The sequence below is a fragment of the Vidua chalybeata genome, chromosome 7, assembly GCF_026979565.1.
Source record: "Vidua chalybeata isolate OUT-0048 chromosome 7, bVidCha1 merged haplotype, whole genome shotgun sequence".
In the NCBI taxonomy this organism is placed as follows: domain Eukaryota; kingdom Metazoa; phylum Chordata; class Aves; order Passeriformes; family Viduidae; genus Vidua; species Vidua chalybeata.
This window is the reverse complement of record NC_071536.1, coordinates 25,889,438-25,910,632: the sequence shown is the minus strand read 5'-3', so window position 1 is coordinate 25,910,632 and position 21,195 is coordinate 25,889,438. Positions and strand designations below refer to the sequence as shown.

At 39.3% G+C, this 21,195-nt stretch overlaps 1 protein-coding gene across 1 annotated transcript in view; it reads left to right on the top strand.

Annotated features, from left to right (window-relative positions):
- CNTNAP5 (contactin associated protein family member 5) overlaps window positions 1-21,195 on the top strand; it is a 200,672-nt gene that overhangs the window by 34,356 nt on the left and 145,121 nt on the right. Inside the window, exon 4 of the mRNA XM_053948442.1 lies at window positions 19,068-19,215. Coding sequence (XP_053804417.1) covers window positions 19,068-19,215 — 148 coding nt within the window. The remainder of the gene's footprint in view (window positions 1-19,067; window positions 19,216-21,195) is intronic.

Here is a 21,195-nt window from a genome sequence, read left to right as displayed (position 1 = left end):
GTAGTGTCAGAATGAGAAGCAGTTCAATGGCATAGAAGGAATATAATTTCTGTGGGTACCTCAGGATGTGTACAGAACAGGCTAGGCTGTTAGTGGAGATCACTTCTGAGAGGAAATACGATTTCCTGACTGTCTCTAATAATGGTAAATCTAATTCATATTTTCATATTCATTGCTGAGTATTATGCAGACTTGGCAAGTTGTTAAGGACAAAACAGAGTAACTGTAAGATACACGAGCACTGAAGCACAAGAAATGTAAAATCATAGATACCAGGAAGCAGGAAGTTTGTAGGATAGGTGGAATGAGTATGCTGCTATCTTGAAAATTTTGGTGCCAGGCTCTAGCCTGAAAGAATTTTAGGTGCTATAAGATGTCATATTACTGCGATAAATTAGATGCATTTTCTTGTACACTATTTCAAGGGACAATGGAGGGTAAAAGAGTTGTGGAAAAACTCATACTATATGTCTGCATTTCTGCACATTGAAGAATTTAAGCTGTTCCATTTTTTAAAAATGTTTGCTGTCCATCCCCTTGACCTACCTGAATGCCTTTTAATACAACTTTTCATCACTAAAGTCAGTTTCAGCAGTATTGCTTCTTTTCTAAAAATAGACTGCAAGAACATCTTTGTTATCTGCAGTGTGAATTGTTTTAGTAGGAACTGCTTTGCTACAGTATCATTTCTTAAATTGCATATTACTTTAACAGCCACATCCACCCAAAACATAATGATTGTGACTGAAGAAATACAGTTCTGAATCACAAAGTGGAATGCACAAGGGTTTAGATGCAAGTGACACCAGTTTTCATTCTGCATATATACACAGGAGTTGTGATTACAGCAATATGCCTTGTCTTCTGTTTGCAGCAATGCCAAGACCAGGCTGGATGGGGCTCTGAATAACGTGGTTTAGTGGAAAGTGTTCCTGCCTATGGCTGTTGGGTTGGAACTAGATAATCTTTGTAATGGATAATCCATCCCAACCCAATTCTATGAAACCAAAATTCAAGTGTATATTAAAGTATGTCCCAGTGAAATGAGCAGAACTTCAGTGATGAAAGAATGTATTGCTGAGAATCGTTTTAGTGACATTCCTTAATCATGTTCTCGGAAGGTGGTACATATTTCAGCAGCTGTAGCATGGGTTTGTGAGAACTGTTGTCCAGATCAGTATAAACCTTGAGAGGTGAGCTGGCTTCGTACATTCCCAGCAGTGTGTTAACCATTGTTTGTTGCTGAACAGTGTCCTTCACACCTTCTCAACCCATCTTGCCTTGCAAATCCAAGATTTGGATTGAAATTAGTTGCAAAAGCCTCCTGTGGCACACAGGCAGAAAGCCAAGGACTGGCAGAGCCTCTGTGAAGGGCTGGTGGAGAATGTTGGCTTAACATGACTGAGACAAGTCAGTGGTGCAGTAGATGCATCAAAAGCCTTGGCAGTGGTTGCTGCAGGCACATCTGAAATGGCTTTTCTAGCCCTGGGTAACGCTAGAGTCAGTCATCAGAGGGAGTCTGATAGGCAGAGCTTTCAGTGACCTAAACTAGCATTGCACATAGTCAGTACAGCAGACTTTTACTCCTCAGCAAAGGTTTTCAACTCCTCAATGTAGGTTAGGTAAGGTTTTCACAGCTTGGAATTGAGGAACTTTGATGACAGCTGTACACCACTTCCCACACATGCCCACTCTCCCCCATAAAAGGGGGAAAAAAAGCTCATATTTCCAAGTTGACATTAATTATGTTCTGATAGTTCATAGTGTAATGCATTTAAGAAACAAGATACAATCACATTATTGTTTATCTATTTCATTTTTTTCTTGTTCTAGTCTATTTCCTGCATTTAATATTTAAAACAAAAAGCACAAGAAAACACAGAAAAAACTTGGAAGGCTAAAAAAAAAAAATAAAAAAAATCACAGAACCTTTCCACTTACATAATCCAATTAAGCACATTGTTCCCATGATGCATTGAGGAAATATATTATTACAGACACAAAGCACTTTGTAATGTTGTATTATTAACTCCTTTTGGGGCTAGATGATTTTTCTACCAGATTAGAAGGAAGGAGCAATAGGATGTAATGTCAATTAACCTAATTGCTATGGGTCTTTCAACACTAGGGCTTATGTGCATTCCCAGAATGGGGATACAAAAATGTATGCATTTAGGATTTCCAGATCTTTGGAGAGAGTTTAAAATGCCCTGGATATTACCCTGTTGAGAGCTGTGTGCTCATCTGCCTGAGCAGTAAAAATAGGCTATTTTTATTTAATTGGATGGTGGAAAGCTAGAGATTTTCCACATCAGTCCAATGGCAGATTCAAGATTTTACATATGTCAAAACAAAGCCATCTGGATTTGTTTATATTGCAGTTAGTCTTTTGCAGGAGTCCAAGTGGCTATTTGAGAGCCACTGTAGCATCAGCATAGCAAATAAACACAGGTCATGTCACAGCCCTTTCCAGTTTCTTGGGTCAACATGAAGGACCCTTTGCTTACACATCTGCAGGATGAGTGTCTGTTAGCCAAAGTTGCAGAAATGATGACGGGGTCCTAAAAAGTCACATCTAGACATATGAAATCATATGAGTTAAAAGACTGAGTCTCAGTTTTAAACATTCTCATTGCCTTGTCTTTTTTCTTCAATTCTTTCACCTCTCAATCCTGTTGGATTATATGGACATAAATTTTATTTTTCTATTTACAAGTACAGGATTTATTCAACAGAAGATTGAGTTTCTTAGGGTGTTTTACATAAATAAAACATTTTACTTCTGAGTTAAAAACAAACAAACAAAACCAAGCATTCCTGCTTGAAATATCAGAAATCTGTTTTAATTGATTGAAGGCAATTAACAAGATTTATTGTTCAACCCCCCTTCAATCCAGTTATGAATGGTTCATTTTGCAAGAGATAAATAAAGATGGTTTGTGAAGTTCCTGGTAGAACCTTGATTTGAGGTTATGATTTTGTAACAAATCATGACAGAGCAAAGCTATCAAATGGTACAGTCTGTCCTTTAAAGAGACCTCCAAGTCAGCTGGCAAAGCCTTTGTGATTTCTCTAAGGGGATAGAAATCTCTCAGTTTTATGGTAGTTCAGGCTGGGACTGGCTTAATCAACCTCACTGAAAGAGAAATTAATTAATAAATAATACATAATTAATGGGATCATCAGCACAGGTTATGTTGGTTTGTAACATGGGTCCAAAATCTTACAAGTCCACTTCAATTTAATTTTCTTTAATTGTCAGAGCTCACAGATGGCTTTTCCTGGCCCTGTGTTGTTATTTCCTTCTTCTAGAGTGAGGCACAGATCAACTCACACATTGTCCTATGCACCAGACATGGAACTTGCTCTCTGCAGCACATGAAGGTGCTTGAAGCAGTTTGTATTCAGGATGATCTGATTGTGCCTTGGGTTGTTATGCAAAGGAGGGGCAGAGTTTGTGATTTTTGACCCAACTGTGATGAAAACTGGTGGTTAGGGTGAATGAAATACACCCTTAGAAATACACCATGTCTTTTCTATCAACCTTTATGGTACAAAATGAAAGAAAGAAGAGTTTATCTGCTTCAAATGTTCAGTTCTCTTTTCCTTATAGATAATGGGAGCTCCCATGAATATAAGGAGTGTATCCTGGCCCTCCCGATTTCTGCCAGCTGTTCTCTGCTGGGTAGAGGAGGCTGGTAGTGTAGCTGTAAGGCCTGGAAGCTGGAGTGTTCCCCAGTTTGTCCCTCTCCATCTGTTTGGATTTGGAACTGGAAATAACATTTGGATTGAGAACCTTGGAGTAAGTCAGCAAATCCCCAAGAGCTGCCAAGAGAGGTGCTTCCTGGTGGCTGAGATAAAGCTCTGCATCTTGGAGATTTGGAGGATGAATAAGTGATTGTCCTTGCTGGGGTGCAGCTGAACTTGTCTAAGCCGTGGCAGAATAATGGCATAAAATTAGATGTATTAAAGAAAGGTGCTGCTTTTGTAGCATCAGTTTTGTCAGAATGTGATGGTGATGATGGATGAATCTTCGTGCATCCTCCCCACCCCACACACCCCCTCTCCCTTTCTGCTCTCTCTGATGGGCAGTGTTTCGGTTTGTCCCAACATAAGAACATGGGGTAGGTATTGCAACATAATTAAAGTATTCCAGAGTTGGTGGAGCTAAGATGTTCACAATTGACTTTGTGCACATTGGCTGGCATAAAGGTCTAAAATGCTGCTGGAAACTGGGCCACCTGGGCAAATTGGCAGCTTTTTGGGGAATCCCCCATGCCCTCACCCCCAGGAGGGACACCTGGAGGATACGTCCAGTCCAAAGATAAAATTTTTTTTTTTTTTTTTTTTTTTTTAAGAGCTGTCTGAAAATGCTCAAATAATAATCTTCAATTCTTTAATTCTGGATGAATTTGAGGCAGAAATGTCTGTTTAAAGTAATAAATGTATTCTGGGAAGTTAGGATGAGTCATTAAAATGAGCACTAACAATATCTTTTTTTCAGTAGTGTCCATTCAGATACTGGATCTTCCTAAATGAGATAAGAGTTTGTAAGGCTGGGTGGCTAGGAGGGAGGGGAAGGAAACTGATGGACCACGATACCAGGCCTGTGTTTGATCTCCAGATAACTTTGCAGTTCTGATCCCTGGTTCTGACCAGTCAAATTACGGATAAATTTTCTCTTTGAAAAACTACCTGTGTCAGTATTGGGTTTTCTGCTCAAGGAAAAGGATCATTTTTGGTGACATTTTTCAAAGAGAAACTTTGAAATTAAATTAGATTTTTATTGTTTTTCAGAGTTCTCCTGTTCAGAATAGTTATTGGAAAATGAGCCAATGAATAAATAGTTCAGAAATAAAATTAGTTTGGTTTTTGCAGGTTTTTTTTCCCATTTATTCACAGTTTCCTATAAGATGTCACCAGCTTCAAATAAGAAATTTCCTTAATATGTTTCACTGGGGGAAAATAAATAGATGTTTTTCAACTCTTCTGTCAGCATATGCTTTGAGACACTGAATAATTATGAATCTCAATATACCCCTTTATCTAACAGCTTATATGTTTTATTAGTTTTGTGGTTTCTGAGATTTTGTTTTTTTCTTTAGAGAGTTGGTGAAGAGATCAGTAAAATTTAGCAATAGATTTGACAATTCATATAGACAGACCTAGAAATCTGACAAGAAAACACATCTAGAAATCCCTAGTAAAATAAAAGCTACTGGGTCCACATGTTTCCTGAAAATTATGTTGGGGGTTTGGCTTTCATGTTCTAGTAAACATGAATAATAATTCCCCAATCTCCTGCTATGTCTGCTATTCATGATTTTATAGCTCCGTGTTGTATTCTACTTCAGACATAATTTTTTCAGGCTAAAAAATCCCTGTCTGTTTAATTTTTCAACATTCTGAAGATATTTTATATCATTGGCCTACTTTATGGCTGTTCTCTATATTTTTTTTCCAATTCAACTATATATTTGTGAAATGGAGAGACAAAAGCATCACAGTTTTTAAGTTGGGGTCACATAACTGTTAATATATAAAGCAATTTCAGTGCTTTCTGGATGGCTGGCTCTCTTCTTTTTCTTGCAATTCCTAAAAACTTCTTTGGGTTTTTAGCCATTTTTAAGTCCAGAACTGATGTTTGTATCCAGCAGTTTACAAGGCTTCAGGATTCCTGAATGACAGTAAAAGATTTTCAAGCTATTTCAGATGGCTTATGTGATGAGGATTATTTTGTTTGTGTAGTGTGGTGTTTTACATTTTCTGATCCTCTTTATTTTCCATTTGACTGCCTGGCCATTCTATATCAATCAGATCCTTGTGCAGCTTTTCAGTCAGTCTTTATTTTCACAAGCCAACAACTTTTGTGTTATCACCGAGTTGTGCTAGTTCTCTGTACTCTGTGTTTTCTTTGATATGACATTTAGGAAGCCAGAGTATCAGAATAGATCCCCAAAATTGCACATTTTATTTTGTCATATATGAGCTTGGTTTGGTTGGTTTTCTTCTTTCACTGGTTTTCAACAAATGTTGATGGATGTGCAAGTGCATGGCATCAATTACAGCATCATTATCAATCCATAAACTGATTCCTTTGAAGGGTAATAATAAATCTGTAAGGTCTGTATTTCCTCTTAAAAAACAAGATGTCTTTTAGTCATTATATAATGATCTGCTTGTTTGTTTATTCTGATTTTTAAAATAATTTCTCATAATTCGTAAATTTATTTGTAAGTGGGTACCACGGTCTGTCTTAAAGCTTCTTAAAACATGCTCTTGTATTTGCCACCTTCTGTCTCTCTGCTAATTAAGTGCATTTCCTTGATAGGATAGCTATCACAGCCAACAGTTGAGCAATTTTATACTGAATTTCTAAATTGTGGAAGAATATTAACTGATCTTCGTGGATTTTCTCTGATTTTTTTTATTTGCTAATTAGGTACTTCAATTGAAAATAATCTTCTCACCCATAACTGAAAAAGAGCTTAGAGTTGGAAATACCCTAAGCTGTATCCTGTACTCTGCTCTCATGAAAAGAATTAATTCACCATCTCAGTGATGGCCTTGTCTTTTTCAAGGCTGTCTTGAAGCATTTTTATCAGTTTCTTTTTTTTCTTATCAAATGTTCAGAAAGGTATTAATTACTGGTTCTTATGCATTTTATCAAATTATTTAGAAATTTTAAAGGTCTGTGTTATGCTGGTATTCTGTACTTACAGAGCTGATCCTAATTTCCATTTTTATTCTTTACTTGTGACCTCTTTAGAGGAAAGTCTTCCTACTTCAAATAGCTTCTCAGTCTCTGATTTTACCAGATGGTTTTTACTTCTTTCCTTTTAAAGAAATTTGTTTTCAGCAAAAGTGCTTTTGATTTATTTTAAATCTCCAATATGGTGACTTTAAATACTTATATGGTTCTCAAAATAAATTATCCTGTTGTTACTTTTAATTTCTAACTAGCAAATTGTAGGTTTTATGTATTTTGTTTCTTGAAGTTAATCTCTGCTTTAAAATAATATTTTAGGTTTGTGTGTAGTTCTGTATTTGTGTGTTGAATTACAATTTTGTGTGGACAGTGTTGCAGAGAAGCTCCTCAATAGCAGTGTTTTCATCCTGAGTGCGGGTTAAGTTTAAAGAGCCCATTGTGTCGTGTTGTGGGTACCTTGCCTGCCAACTCCAGCAATTATGCATTTCTGTTTTCTAAAATTTGGAGTTTAAAATCATAGGACAATTGCACTCCCTATTCAGAGGTAATACAGGCTTCTCTCTGCTTGTAGTTTTGGATCTTAATGCCTTATGTACCAGCAAATGAAATAACATCACGTGTTCATGTTTTTGGTAACCCAGACCTAACACACTAATGTGGAAGAATTTCAGTCCATATGGATGTTAGAATGGTCAGTAGTAACTCATTGTCCCTTTTAGCTTCCAGCCTTTCTTTTAAACATAGCACCTTTCTTTACCAGTGTTTCCCACTTCATCCTTACAAACTCTGTACCCTTTACTGCCTCCTTGATGTGCCTGCTTTCCACTCGTATGTCTGCTGGGATGTGTTTTTGAACACACAAGGCATAACCCAGGCTAGTTACATTTCCAGAGTTAGCACATGTGCCTTTGACATAACCATAGAGACCTGTATTGACAGGCTCAGACTAAATTTCCTGAGGCTGTACTTTACTGGTTAAAATGAGTGCATTTTGTCCATTTCTCTCCTGTAATCAAGAGTAATCAATGGACTTTAGCACAATTCATTCCTCAGGAAGTCACATGAACACCAGTATGGGGAGAAATTGGACTCTTTGAAAACGCTAATCTGACACTCTCCAAGGATACCATATAATAAATGGTCAGGGAGCCTGTAGAAGTGCTGCATTTTCCTTTATTAATAATGTGTTGATTTACTGGTGTTTTAAGAAACTGCTGTCAAAGCCGTGTGTTCTCCACATGGGTACTGGTTCAGGTGTTCATTAATGCTGTACTGCAGAGTGTACTGCAGAGCTGTGAGTTCAAATGTGCATGAGACTGTAGAATTGATGCAGAAGCACTTGAGGGTATATCAGTGTCTTTCTTTACTAGAAGTTAAATTTGTATATTTGCACAGTTCTGTTTGCCAGAGAACCAGCTCATCTTTGAAGACTGAACTGTGAACATACATCCTAGCCCAGCTTATTATTCAGGCCTCGCTGTGTGCAAAGAGTTTGAAAAGAAATCCTGTAATAGGTTAATTTTCCTCTCTGTGGGTTGCATTATCTAAAAACACTTGCTTCTTTCTTCCCTTTTTTGTTACTTTTCAAGGTGTAGCTACTCATACTGCTTTCAAGATAAAAAGAAAAACACCTTAAGCACAATGCCTTCATCTTAATATTTGCAAAAGATGTTAGGTGTTCTTATTTCTTGTTCTAAAGATGAACTCTTTCATGGATACTATTCATGGATCCTTTCTTTCACCTATGATCAGGAGATAAAAAGAATAAAAGAGCCCTGTGTGCTAGATTTCACACCTCAGCAGAAGGGCTTGTTAAGGAGCTATTGATTTCCTCTCTCCTCAACTCCTTCCTCTTTTCCCATACTTCCCCCTCCTCCTCAACTCCCACCTCTTTTGCCAAACTTAAATGGGAAATATTGATACCATTGGAGAGGCTTCTAAGATTTCTAGTTTTTAAGTGTTTGTCTAGCTATGATTTAAGGAAAAATCATATGGAATGGAAAGGAAAAAGGGCAGCTTACAAAAAGCAGCATCACACACCTTGCTGTTAGAGAGTGCTGTTAGAGAGAAACAGGTTCTCTAGGATGATCCTCCTTGGGGAAAGGACAAGAATGAAACTCTTATTGAAGGTCCTAGGGACAGTTCAGTATGATGCATCCCAATTTGCACATTTACAGAAACATCTATTGCATCTCTTGTTGAAAGCAATTATTTCGACCTTCCTTCTCTTGTGTTCATTCAGATGGGGGTAATGCTCATTTCAAAATCTGTTTCTTACAAGCGCTGAAATTTCAAACTCACTGAAAAGTTCCCATAATTTTCTAATTTCTAAAATAAAAGTAGTAGAACAGTTTTTATTGATGGTCTGATGTGATCTTGGGCCTGCCAAGTGTATCATGACGCCCCATATGTCCTACCATAAAAACAGTAACAGGTGTTATTTGCATGACAAAAAATTATACTTCAGAGTCAGAATTTCAGGCCTCCTCCTTGGATCACAAACAGAAAGTTACTTTTTATTTTGTGCTATAGTTTAGAGAACATCATGATCTTCAGAGCCTACTGCTGAGGTTTGGTGTGGTTGGCATAATGAAATGTGTGGTTGAAACTTAATGGGTAGACATGCATTTGGAAGACATTGCACATTTGCCTGCCAAGATGCTGAAAAAAGCTCATCTTACTTTATTGCAAGAGGAAGAGAAGTGGTTTCTTTAAGTTGCTTTAGTGTCCTCAAGATTAATTTAATGTGGTTCAGTGATGGACCTCGATGTGAAAGTGCAATGACAAGACTCAAATGTAGGATGCTGCAAGCATTACAGTAACAGTTTTGTAGGAGGAAAATATAACAATTGAATTTAACCCTCCTGTGGTAGAGACAAGTGTGTGTAATTGACTGGGCCAAGACTATGGCTGATGTACATGAGCATGCTTTCACTGCTCTGAGGGGTGGGATTGTGGCTTCATTGCCACCCACAGTCTGAGTGTAGTCTCAGAGAATAGTCTGAGGGCCATACAAGGCTGGGAATTTTCCTGGAGATGTCCTTAACCCAGGCCCCAGGAAGGGTGCAGACTTCCATAAGAGAAGGATCTGTCCAGTGTATTGAACCCTCTGTTCCCCTGAGAAGGGAGCTGCCTACTACTATAACTTGTCTTTTCTTCCTTATGGAAGTTGCTATGGGGCATGGGGGAGGAGGGTATAACAAAAAATAAGTGTGTAAGCACCTGCATTTCAGTGCTTTATAGAACACTGGAGAAAATCAAGCCTATCTATTTTTCTTCTTTCACAGGATATTACTTTACTGATCCAAATGCAAATGCTATGGAACCTTATAACAGCAAAATAATGTTAGATAATGAAGCACAGTATTCATCTGAGGTCACTGTTGCATGGAATAACTAACACCTCTCTGGTGTCATCTTGCTGGATCCGTCTGGCAAATTACAACCAGAGAGATACCGAATGTACAGCACCAGCTATTTAAATGTACTTTGATGAAGCTAAACACAGGGAATGTTCCCAGAGCTCCCCAACACTGCCAGACATAAACACATTCACTGCATTGTTAATCCCACTAATTTAATGTAAAGCATGAAGGTGTCTATGAGATTTATGTAGAACAGCTGAAATCTGTGATTAGTGTTGGCAGCAGAAGAGCAGTTTCAGTCTGTTGGCTAAGGTTAATGTAGTCAAGGTACTAGGGAAATATTTATCCTTCTTGTGATTTAGTTTAAAATACTATCTTTATGTAGGATTGCCTTTAAGATAAAGTGCAGGAGGCTGAACAGAAGCAGGAATTAGCTGCCGACTTTTAGCTTAGACTTGTAATTTACAGGTTTAATTTTGCTGCTTGCTTCTTGCTTCTATTATTATTTATTTATGTAGCAGTGATGATATTAACAATGATAACAGCTTCACCTCCAGGTGCTCCAAAGACAAAGCTGATTCTAAAATCTAAAGATAGGGATCCGTTCTCCATCAATGTAATGCAGTTTTGTGAGATGAAGCTTCATATATGTATGCAAAGGATGTCTCAGTACGGTAAGGTAATTGCACTTGGTTCATTGCTGGGAAGAAGAAGAAGGGCAACCTGCCCAACTACAGATTGGATCAGGCATTTGGGCTACATCTGTATGAGGAAATGGAAGAACACAGAGACCATTTTCTCATCCTGAGGTCAAGTGATGTAACTCGTGTATTATCCATTTGGTAAATTTGCTTTTCTTTAAAAGAGATCACTGTACCCTCGTTGCCTATTGGGAATGGTCTCTGGCAGATACAGAATCTCAGACTTTGCCAAGATACAGTTTGGCAGACTCTGGAAACAGATTGACACTAATTCGAACTGTTTAAAGATCAAACTGTCCATTTCAGTATAGAAAGGTGGTACTGAACAAAGCAAGAAAATAAATTAGAATTTTCTAGGGGTGAATCAGAACAGGGGGAAAAAATGTGCAAAGGGTTAAGAAGTTCTCCGATACTTTGTTTCATTTTATTTGGTCTAAATAGAAGTGTTTCACTGTCCTTAAGGGACCCAAGAAACTTCATTTTTCTAATGTCACCATCATTACTCATATATTTTTTCATTTTGATACAGACTAATTTAGAAAAGAATATTATACAGATTGTCTCAATGACTAGTCTTTTTTTTTTTTTTAATGTTTTTGCTTCCAAAATATTTTGATGATGTAAAAATGATGGGTTTTATTGGAAACACTGTGATTAGTTCTACCAACTGTCAGGAAAAGGATAATAAGCAGCATCCTTAATATAAATGTAGTTTACTTTGGGCAGTCATCTATCTGATGTTAATGATGTTGTTAACAGCATTTGTTCCTGTATTTGGAAAGCAACTAACCAGACAGAAAGGTATGCACGCAGTGTAATGGGGTGGATTAGCAGCAAATAACCTTCTCACTTGAGCAGATCATTTAGGGAAGTGATGAATTAGTATGGACCCTGATACATTATTGCATCTCCTTTCCCCTACTTGTACAGAAACTGCCGGTAGCTCAGAGGTGTCTAAATAAGACTCAGGAGCCCAGGTGGACACTGCATTGCTGGAGCACAGCAGTCAGCTCCTCAGTAAGTAACAAGTGTAATGCAGTCCCAGTAGGACTCCTGCTGGATCAGGAGTCATTTTAATCCTTGCTGTGTAGGGAAGTTTAACTACCTCTTTGTAGATGATTTTTTTTTTTTTTTTCTGTTAAAGGGATGAGATGGAAAGCTGTCACTTCCTCAGATAATACGTTATGGGAGGAGAATTTTGACAGGTGCCTCTTCTATTCTTCCCCCCCTGCTCCTCCCTAATAGCAGCTCTGACAGTGTGCCAGGGGATATTGTTTCTGAGGTTATTGTCTGACAGTGTGCCAGGGGATATTATTTCTGAGGTTCTTGTCAAGGATGGGTGTTTCACAAAGAAAAATGTAGCTGCTGTTGGGAAAGAAGAAACATAAGCAGAAAGGAGGCTTCTTTTTATGAAGGTAGGATAGGGTTTAGACTGGCTTGAGTCATAGTATTGAAACTGGAAGCTGAAGCATGAGTCTGGAAACAGGCAAATCAGCTCAGAAGGCTGTTAACCAGAAATAACTGTTTGCCTTTTGTCATGAAGACTATGGTGCATTTATAGGAAAGAGACATGAAGTGGAAAGAGATGCTCATAGGTGATTGATGTGCTAAGTGGACACAACCTGCCCTCCAGCTTTTGGTCCCTGGACCAGGCTGACAGCTGTTTTCTCTTGGGCTCAGGCTGAAACCTGCTTAAATTGATGGAAAAATCTCCCATTTACTCTCCTAAGCAAGCAAGTTCCTCCAAGTAAATTTACTTTGTTTCTACAGAAGGTTTGAAAGAATACTGAAATAAAATTTAACTTGCCTCTTGAAAAAATAGAGGTAGGAAAGCAAAGTACTTAGGTTTGCCATCCATGTACCAAATGTAGCTGTGTGGTATTGAAAACAGAGCTCTAAACTTCAGCTCTTAAAGGAGCTGGGCAGTCCTCCTTGTCATCCTTTCCTTCTCCCCATGGTCTTGCCCCCTCTAACAGAAAAGAAAGAAAATTAAGGCCAGATGCTGAAAGAAAACAACTCCCAGGGGCCAGGTCCTGCTGTGAACTCCTGAGCTGGGCAGCTGCACTGAACTCACCCTCCAAACAAGGAGGAGCTTTTCGCAGCTCCCAGTCTGGGCACAGGGCGATGGAGATGACAGCAATGCAATTTCACTGTGTTGCTTTGTGACAAGATATTAGCAGTTCTGGCTTGATGTGTTAGGCAGGACTTTTTCCATTACATAAGCAAAGCAACGTTTTTCACCACTGGCATTCACAGGATGCAGAAATGGTAAAATGTGAAAAAGCCCCAAACATTTAGACTTTGAAATCATATTTTAGTTTTTATATCTTTTTGTGTTTTAGGGCTGAGCTGAGGTGAAAGGGACAAGTTTCTACAATTGCGTGAACTGACAGTTACTTTTGTTTTGCAGCAGAAACTAAATGTATTTTTTAATTTTCATTGTTGCAGAAATTTGTGGCCACAAACCTGTCCAGGCCTAAGGTGCAGCTAGCAAACACTGATGCAGTATAATTTTTCTGTAAAAAGATACTCTGTAGCATCCCATTAAAATCAGAGGGTGCTGTATTTCCAAATGGTGTGTTTATGGCAGTAATGTCCTTGTCATGGTAGCCCTGATCTCTTCCACATATACAAGCAGAGACCTAGGACCCCTGCCATAACTTGGTTTTAGTTACTCGCTTCCTCCAAACCTGGATTTAGTACCCACACCTAATAGCCCCACTGAGTTGCAGTCCAGGTAAGACAAACTTCAGCAGAACTGAAATCCCTTTGGAGAAGGTAAAAGTCAGAGTTTGTTCCAGCCTGAAAAAAATGTGAAAAGCTAGGCAATGCTTTCTCCTTCTTCTTTCATATTTTCATGTTGTTTCTTCATTGAAAATTCATTCTTTCCTTAAAGTGCATGTACACTCAAGTACTTGGGAGTCATTCCCCAGGAAGTATGTTCTGTATCACAGCTCAAACTCCTACCTCATGATCTTTCTTATCTGGCTATGGAAGTTTAAAGGGGAGAATGACATTGTTTTACTCATAAGTTCTGGGATTTATGAGAGTCTTAGCTGCTTTTTGTCTCCCTTTGGTTCCCTCACTAAGCTCTGGATAGCTTGCATCAAGTGCCCTCTTGTCCTTGTTCTTCAGGCACTGGAGACAGCACACTCTGATGTCACAAGTGAGATTTGAAGGTGGAGTGCTCTTTTCTGTGCTTGTATTTCTTTTACTGAAGGTTGAAATGTTGTAAATTGCTAACATCTGTGTTGTATGCCCTCTGCACATATATAATCTGATTATTTCTTTCCCCTCAATTCAGCTCATCAGAGTTACTTTGGCAGAAATGAGAGTTTTTCATATGTCTTAAAATACCTCCCTTAGAAGGTAGTTAACCTCAGGTCTGCCTGCTCACCGTACAGGGCTGAGGATTGTGCCGATGTTGCTGCTTGCATACTCATTTTGAGCCCATCCCATTACCGTCTAACAAAGTGGGAGAGCAGAATGTATCCAGCAGAGCCATTACAGGAACCACCTTCTGCAAGTCTGTAAATAAGTTGCCATTTGGTGTGCAGAGTTCATGCTGGAGGAGGCTGAGATAAAGTCCTGCATCTGATCTTATCTTTTGAATTAACAAGGATTTCATGAGCAGACACTGCACCCAATTTCCACTTGACTGTTGGGAGGTGGAGACCAGTCTAAGAGTTTGGCCAAAGGATGATCTAAAGCTCATCAAGTCTCACTGGTATGATCTGGCATAGCTCTGAATTAATGCATGAGGTAAAGAAATAAATATATGCTTTCAGGGTTATCAAACAACTGTCCTATTTCACCACAGTTGTGTGACATTTTCCTGAAAATTCCCTTTCCACAATGCCCTTGAAAAGCTTTGGGGATCCCTCTGAATGGAAGAGTTGTGAAAATAGCCCATTTAGTTGGATCATTGTTTTTCCTGAGGGACTCCTCCATGCAAGTTCCAGGCAACAACAGCAGTTTTGAGGTTTATGCTTCTTTTCAAAATTTTCTTTTTCATTTAAACTGGAATTCCATTTTGTCCTTTTCACTATAATCCATGAACTAGGTGAGCTGAGCGTTGGGAGGAGCACTGTGTATGCTTGTCTCATTGCCATTCTTCCCTGCGTGCTGGCAGCTGCTGCCCAAGAGGCAGCACTGAGCCGGCTGGACCCTGCTCCAAACCACTGCAGCTGCTCTCCCCTCACCTTTTCATGCCAGTGGGACCAGCCTTTGCTGGCTCATAAAAAAGCCTCATAAAATATTACTGTGGCGCTGTGGTCTGTGTCACAGCAGAGCACCGTGCAGCCAGGCATTGTGAGAACAAGCCTGGTCTGAGGGGCAGCCCTGGCCAGCTGTTAACCTTGCTGCCACTGGCACTAGGGAAAAGCTTTTGCCTTCAAGAAGCTGGTGGCAAAATCTGGCACTAATGGAGCTCTTTGATTTATAAGCCCCATAGAATGCCAGAGGCAGAATTTCCCATGTAAATCATCCGTCTGTTGTGTTTACAGGGCTTCTTAAAAGACACAGATTGAAGGGTTGTGCTCCCTCCCAGAGCAACTGTGTTGCATGGGAAATGCAAGTGCTTTGTTTTCTGCACTTGTTTGTCATTTTGGTCCTGGGAATTAATCCTTATCAACAACAAGTTGTAATAGAGGCCATTTCTCAAGAGGATTTCTGCCATTCTCACCAATAGGTTTACTGTTAATCAATATTTGAACCTTCAGGGCTGTGAAATCTGGTACTGCATCCTAGTTTCATCTCCTTTAATAGATGGATTTTTTTCTGTGTCAGCTGTGGGTCTTAAGTTTTCAAGTGACCGTCTGTGGCAATTGGTATTATTCAATCAATGGTCTACAGCCCACAGGTGGTCCATAAAGCATCAAAAGGTGATCTGTATAGCAGTGGGAGTTGGAAGGGAAAATCAGAGCAATCCTGAAGGCACACACACAGTGATGCCCCGTCAGTAGCAGCAAGCAGGGATGTGCCAGCAGCACACAGAACCATCTCGTAGGCACAGATCAATGGGTACAGCATTGCCTGTGGATTTCCTTTTTCCAAAAACCTCATTAACTCTTTGCTTATTCGAGGAGATTGAGAAAAAAAAAGTGCTGTAAGGGCAGTATTGGACCTCTGAATAGTGTATTTTTACCAGTGTGGCTCTTTCAGTGTGGGAAGGATTTTTTTGCATAGTCATCCATCAGGTTTGGAGTGAACTTACTGATCTGGAGGCTGGATGTGAATAATTCTGGCTCTTGCTTGAGGTGTTGAGGGAAGATCCCTAGCAGAGATGCCAGCAGGTAGGCAGTGAGATCAGCTTGCAGGGGGAGTGGTACAGCTGTGAGTCTTTTCCCTGGCAAAACCATAGCCTCCTTGATGGCACAGTCCCTAAAGTCTGCTGGACACCTCAGCTTGTTTCACAGTATTAAGGTGTACTTTTTCTTTTGTCTCTTACTTTTCACCTTTACTTTCACTCTAGTCACTGCATTTTAAGCTTTTCTTCACAACTGGGAGGACTAGAAACCCTCTGTTCCCCCTTTGTTGTTTTTCTTCTTTCTTTTTTATCTTATTAAAGGTGAGACATTTACATAATCACAGGACTCCAAGGACATGAGCCTTTGGAGCGAACAAACAGAAAGCAAGAGTCTCCTTTATGCATCTTATATATCCGTAAGTGTCTTATTAAAAATATGAGGACTGCCATGGCTATGATTGTGAGGCTTACTCTCTACTGATTGTTTCATTACTGAGAAGAACAAGATTTTTCAATTGAAATATTAGGAAAAAAAAATCTCTGAAAGACTCTCTGCTGGAATTTGAAATTGGTTCCTGTGTGAAAAGCAGTATAAATAAGATCAGGACATATAGAACTACTGTTTGTTCCACTCCTCAAAACATATCTGCTGTATTTGGTTAACTTTGAATTAACATCAACAAGAATCTCCATTAAAAAAATAATATAGCTTAATTTGAGAGGTTAGTTAACTGTCACATAATACTTGTAGCAAACAAGACCTTGTGCATAAAAAGTTCAGAAGTAGAGGTATAAGAAAAGCAAAGCTTTGAGGACAACTGGGATAACCAAATTTTTCCCCTTTTCAGCCTGATAAGCTCCTAGTGGAAATAATTTTACAGATCTGTAATGGATTAACCCCAACCATTACCTGAGCCCCACACAGCTGCTCACTCTCCCTCTGTGGGATGGGGGAGAAAATTGTAAGATTAAACATGAGAAAACTCATGAGTTGAGATAAAGACAATTTAATGGGTAAAGCAAAAACCACGCACACTTTTGCAAGCAAAACAAGGAGTTCATTCTCCACTTCCCAAGGGCAGAGAGGTGTTCAGCCATTCCCAGGACAGCCAGGCTCCATCACACGTAATGATGACTTGGGAATACAAATTCCATCACTCCGAACATCCCCCTGTCCTTCTTCCCCCAGCTCTCTGTGCTGTGCTGTATGCTGCCAATGGGATGGGGTATCCCAGTGGCCATCTGGGGTGATCCCAGCTGGCTGTGACCTCTCCCATCTTCCCATGCCCTCCAGTCTCCTCACTGGTGGGATGAGGAGCAGAAGAGTCATTGACTGTGCAAGCACTGCTTGGCAATAACTAAATCATCTCTGTATTATCAACGCTGTTTCCAGCACAAATCAAAAACACAGCCCCATACAAACTACTATGAAGAAAATTAACTACACTTCAGCCAAAACCAGCGCATGATCACAGGTTTTGAAGGGTGGTTTTTCAAAGAGGTTACTGGGATTGTGAGAGATCATTTCAGTAATATTGTTCATCTTCAGAGGCAGGCAATAACAGCAATGAAATGCAAAGAATGTTTTAGGAAGGGAGATATATGTAGTCTTTTGCATTCATGACTGGGTGGAAAATAAGGCCTATTGTATATAAAAGAGAATTTCCCCAAGTTACAGTTTTTAAGGTGAAATGAAATAAACAACGTATGGTTGCAAAGGATTGTGCCTTAGAAATGTTCCAGAATATTGTTTATTTAATATATAGTTCCAATAAAACAGTTGAATGCTGAGTTTAGTAAAACAAGAATACACTGAATTTGAGGTTTTACACCATCTATAATAACATTTGGAAAAATGTTGGAATGCTTGTATTTGAGGAAAAAAAAACGAGTGGATATAAACCCCTAATCTCTTTAACACATCCTTCAACCATCAAAATGAATTGTAAGTGTGCTTTAATGGGCTTATTCCAATTTTGCTCACAATTACATTGTGTAGGTGAATGGTGCCACTTTTTGAACTGCAGAAGCATGTTAAACTGGTACAACTTTTTGTGATGAAATTTTATGCCTACAAAATGCAGGACCTCTTTTACAAATATGGCTCTCCTGTGAGATTATGTTTTTGTATGTTCTCTCTTTGCTTTTCATGTTTTACAAAACTGTTAGCTTCAAATTTCAATCCTAGCTGAATTACTGAAATGTTCTGAGGATTGCAGGAAGTCTGTGATATTCCTGGGCTAATATTACAGATAAGGGTGTAAAAATGAATTGAAAATGCTTTAGGCAGGAATACAGCCTTGGAAGTTTTTCTGAAGGTTTGTCTGTAAAATCCCTTGGTCATTCTTCATCCATGAGAGAATTTCCTCTTGTTGAGTTGTAATTCTGACTAGGGCCATTAATTTTGGCTTGCTGTTGCTGGCAATTAATTAAATAGGTAAGGAAAGAAATTAAATTATTATGTTTGCATACTTTAACTCTCTTGGATGCAAAACACAGTCAAAATGCTGATTCTCCTGTGTACTTACTCAGGCTTTTATCTCTTCCTGTTCCTTGCTTGAGTTTTCTGTTGGGTATCTGGAAGTACACTGTCCTGTTCTTCTTCCCAGACTCTCAAGAACTTCAGTGGCTTGTGTCTATCATTTAGTGCTTCCGTGAGTGCACCAAAGGCTAAATCAAGCCCTGTCCTTCACTGTGCTGACAGCACTGTGACTATTTTAGGGGTTGATGGAGCATTACAGTGTATGGGAATACCCTGGGTTAGGAGAAATTGTGCAGCATCTTCAGTATCATCTCCATCTACAACCTGCTATTTTAACTCTGTGTATACATCCCCCCACTTTGCTGAGGTGCTGCTGTCTCCCTTGTTTCCCTTCATAAGAGATGCAGCAATTAGCAGAAAACTTGACAATCAATTTAAATACTTTTAAGTAATTTTTGAGACTAAGAATTGTGAAGAGGGAGGACAGTTCACAGCTTTTGTTCAGAGTGCTGTGGTCCCCTCTTATTGCTTAATGTCTCACCAAGGCTCTTTGTCCTTCCAGGTTTTCACAGGGAACAGCAATGCTGACAGTGTGGTTCACCATAAACTGCTGCACTCCATGAAAGCTCGATTCCTGCGCTTCATCCCCCTGAAGTGGAATGTTGGTGGGCGGATAGGACTGAGAGTTGAGGTCTTTGGCTGCTCTTACAGTAAGTGGCTGCATCTTAACCCACATTTTGTCAAAGAGCTTTTACTTGGTGCTGGTGGTGCTGTGGAAGGAGTGCAGTAAAAATTTTATGAGTTAAAACGTAGCATGAAACACACTGCCGTTGTTTATTTTTTCCAGCAGTTGTTCTTGCTTTTCTGCCCAGGGATGTGCTGCCCATCTCACTCAGCAATTTGCTGCTTCTGGGAGTGCCAGGCAGTCAGATGCTGCAAAACCTTCTGCCCACTGGAGATCACAAATAATTGGGAGCTTTATATGGCTGTATTTGCCTAAAGAGTTCATTTGTGAGTTTAAGGCAAGTTACCTAGTTGTGAAGTGCTGTGGATTCTGCAGCTCTGGTTGTGTTTGGGGCTGATGACTTTATAGCTTCAGAGTGCAGAGAACCTGTCTGCTGATTTAATTGCCTTTACACAACAGCTTTCTTTGGCCACTCTTAACATGAGATGGTCTTTGAAGATATGGTCTGTAGTGTTTTGGGCTTTGGAGCAGCCTGCAAATGTTGCTGGCTTGGGGTGTTTTGGTGACAAATCTTGTCGTAGTGCTGCAGACTGTGGCAGACTATGGATGTAAGGCAAAAGGATTGATGCTGCTCCATTGCAGAAAATGGAAGTCCACTCATGAGGAAATACAAGTCCAATATTTGTTTCTCAGGTGACTTTGTGTTCATTTTTCTGACTTGAGATGCTGCTAGAAATGGGGGAGATTTTATTGTGGAGAGTTCAGGGGATTGCCAGCATTTTTCTGATAAATTCAGCATGGTATGGCACAAGTGACCATCATGTGACACCACTGTACTCGTTCATCTCCCCATTTAGCTTAAGTCCTTATCTGTTCCTCAGATAATGGGCTGTATCAGAATAAGCATGAAAACTATTTGGGAGACAACCTAAATTTTTCTAGGCTAAATGAAAGAAGAGTTTATTAAACTTTTTGATTCACATGTTCCCACTGAACAAAGGCACAACTCCAGGACTCTCTGGGGTCTTGTCACTGCACATGGATCTTAGGACTGCTTCACATGGTTTCACAGGAAGATTCTTATGGTCTCTATATAGGTCTATCACATCCATTCAGCTTCTCCTAGATGCTGTTTCTCCACCTGCACAGGCACTGTGGACTGACCTACAACTGCCTGGTCTTGATGCACAGTCATTAGGGCAAGAGACCTTTGTGAGGTATATTAGTGAACATGTAAACTGAAATCTGAAATTCAAAATCAACTGCCTTTGGTGACATAACTCTGAAACAGCCAGCTAATCTCTTTTCAAGAGCTTCTTCTTCCAAACCTCTGCAGTAAAGAGTATAGTCCAAACAGTTGTTTAACAGCTAGAACTTGACCTTTGGGAAGATTGAAACTTTTGTGGCTGTTTTTTCTTTTTGATGGTAGTCCATGTGATGTACTATATGGGCACTACTTTCTTGTCAGACTGTGGTTGTATTTTCTATGAAACAAAAATTTCAGAATCACTTGCAGGCTGAGCTGCCTTGTGTTACCATCTAAGTCTTCGTCTTTGTCCTGTACCCTGCAGTTGCAGGAAATAAAAGTGCTTATGCAGAATTAAGGTATGAGATTAAAGTGAGCCAGAAAAGAAATAAAGGAATTCATAAAACTTTTACAGGGTGTTGAAATATTAATTCCATTTAGAGAAATGTGCCAGTCACATTTCTCTCTGGCAAATTGCATATGCCAAGCAATACCTGTCTACAAGTTGTGCTTGTATAGTTTTACTGACTTGGCTACTCAGACACACCAGCACTGTACGAAAGATGTTTGATCATTTATAAAATGTCATCTTTAGTGGTATACTGACACAATATCTGCTGCAGATCCTGAGCTGGTGTACAACTACATAACTGCATTTTCTAAAGCTGATAGCAGACAAACTCATGCACTATGTTCAGCTGTAGCATAAAAATATTAATAATCTAGGAAAAAAAAATTAAATTACAAAGCTTAAGTTTC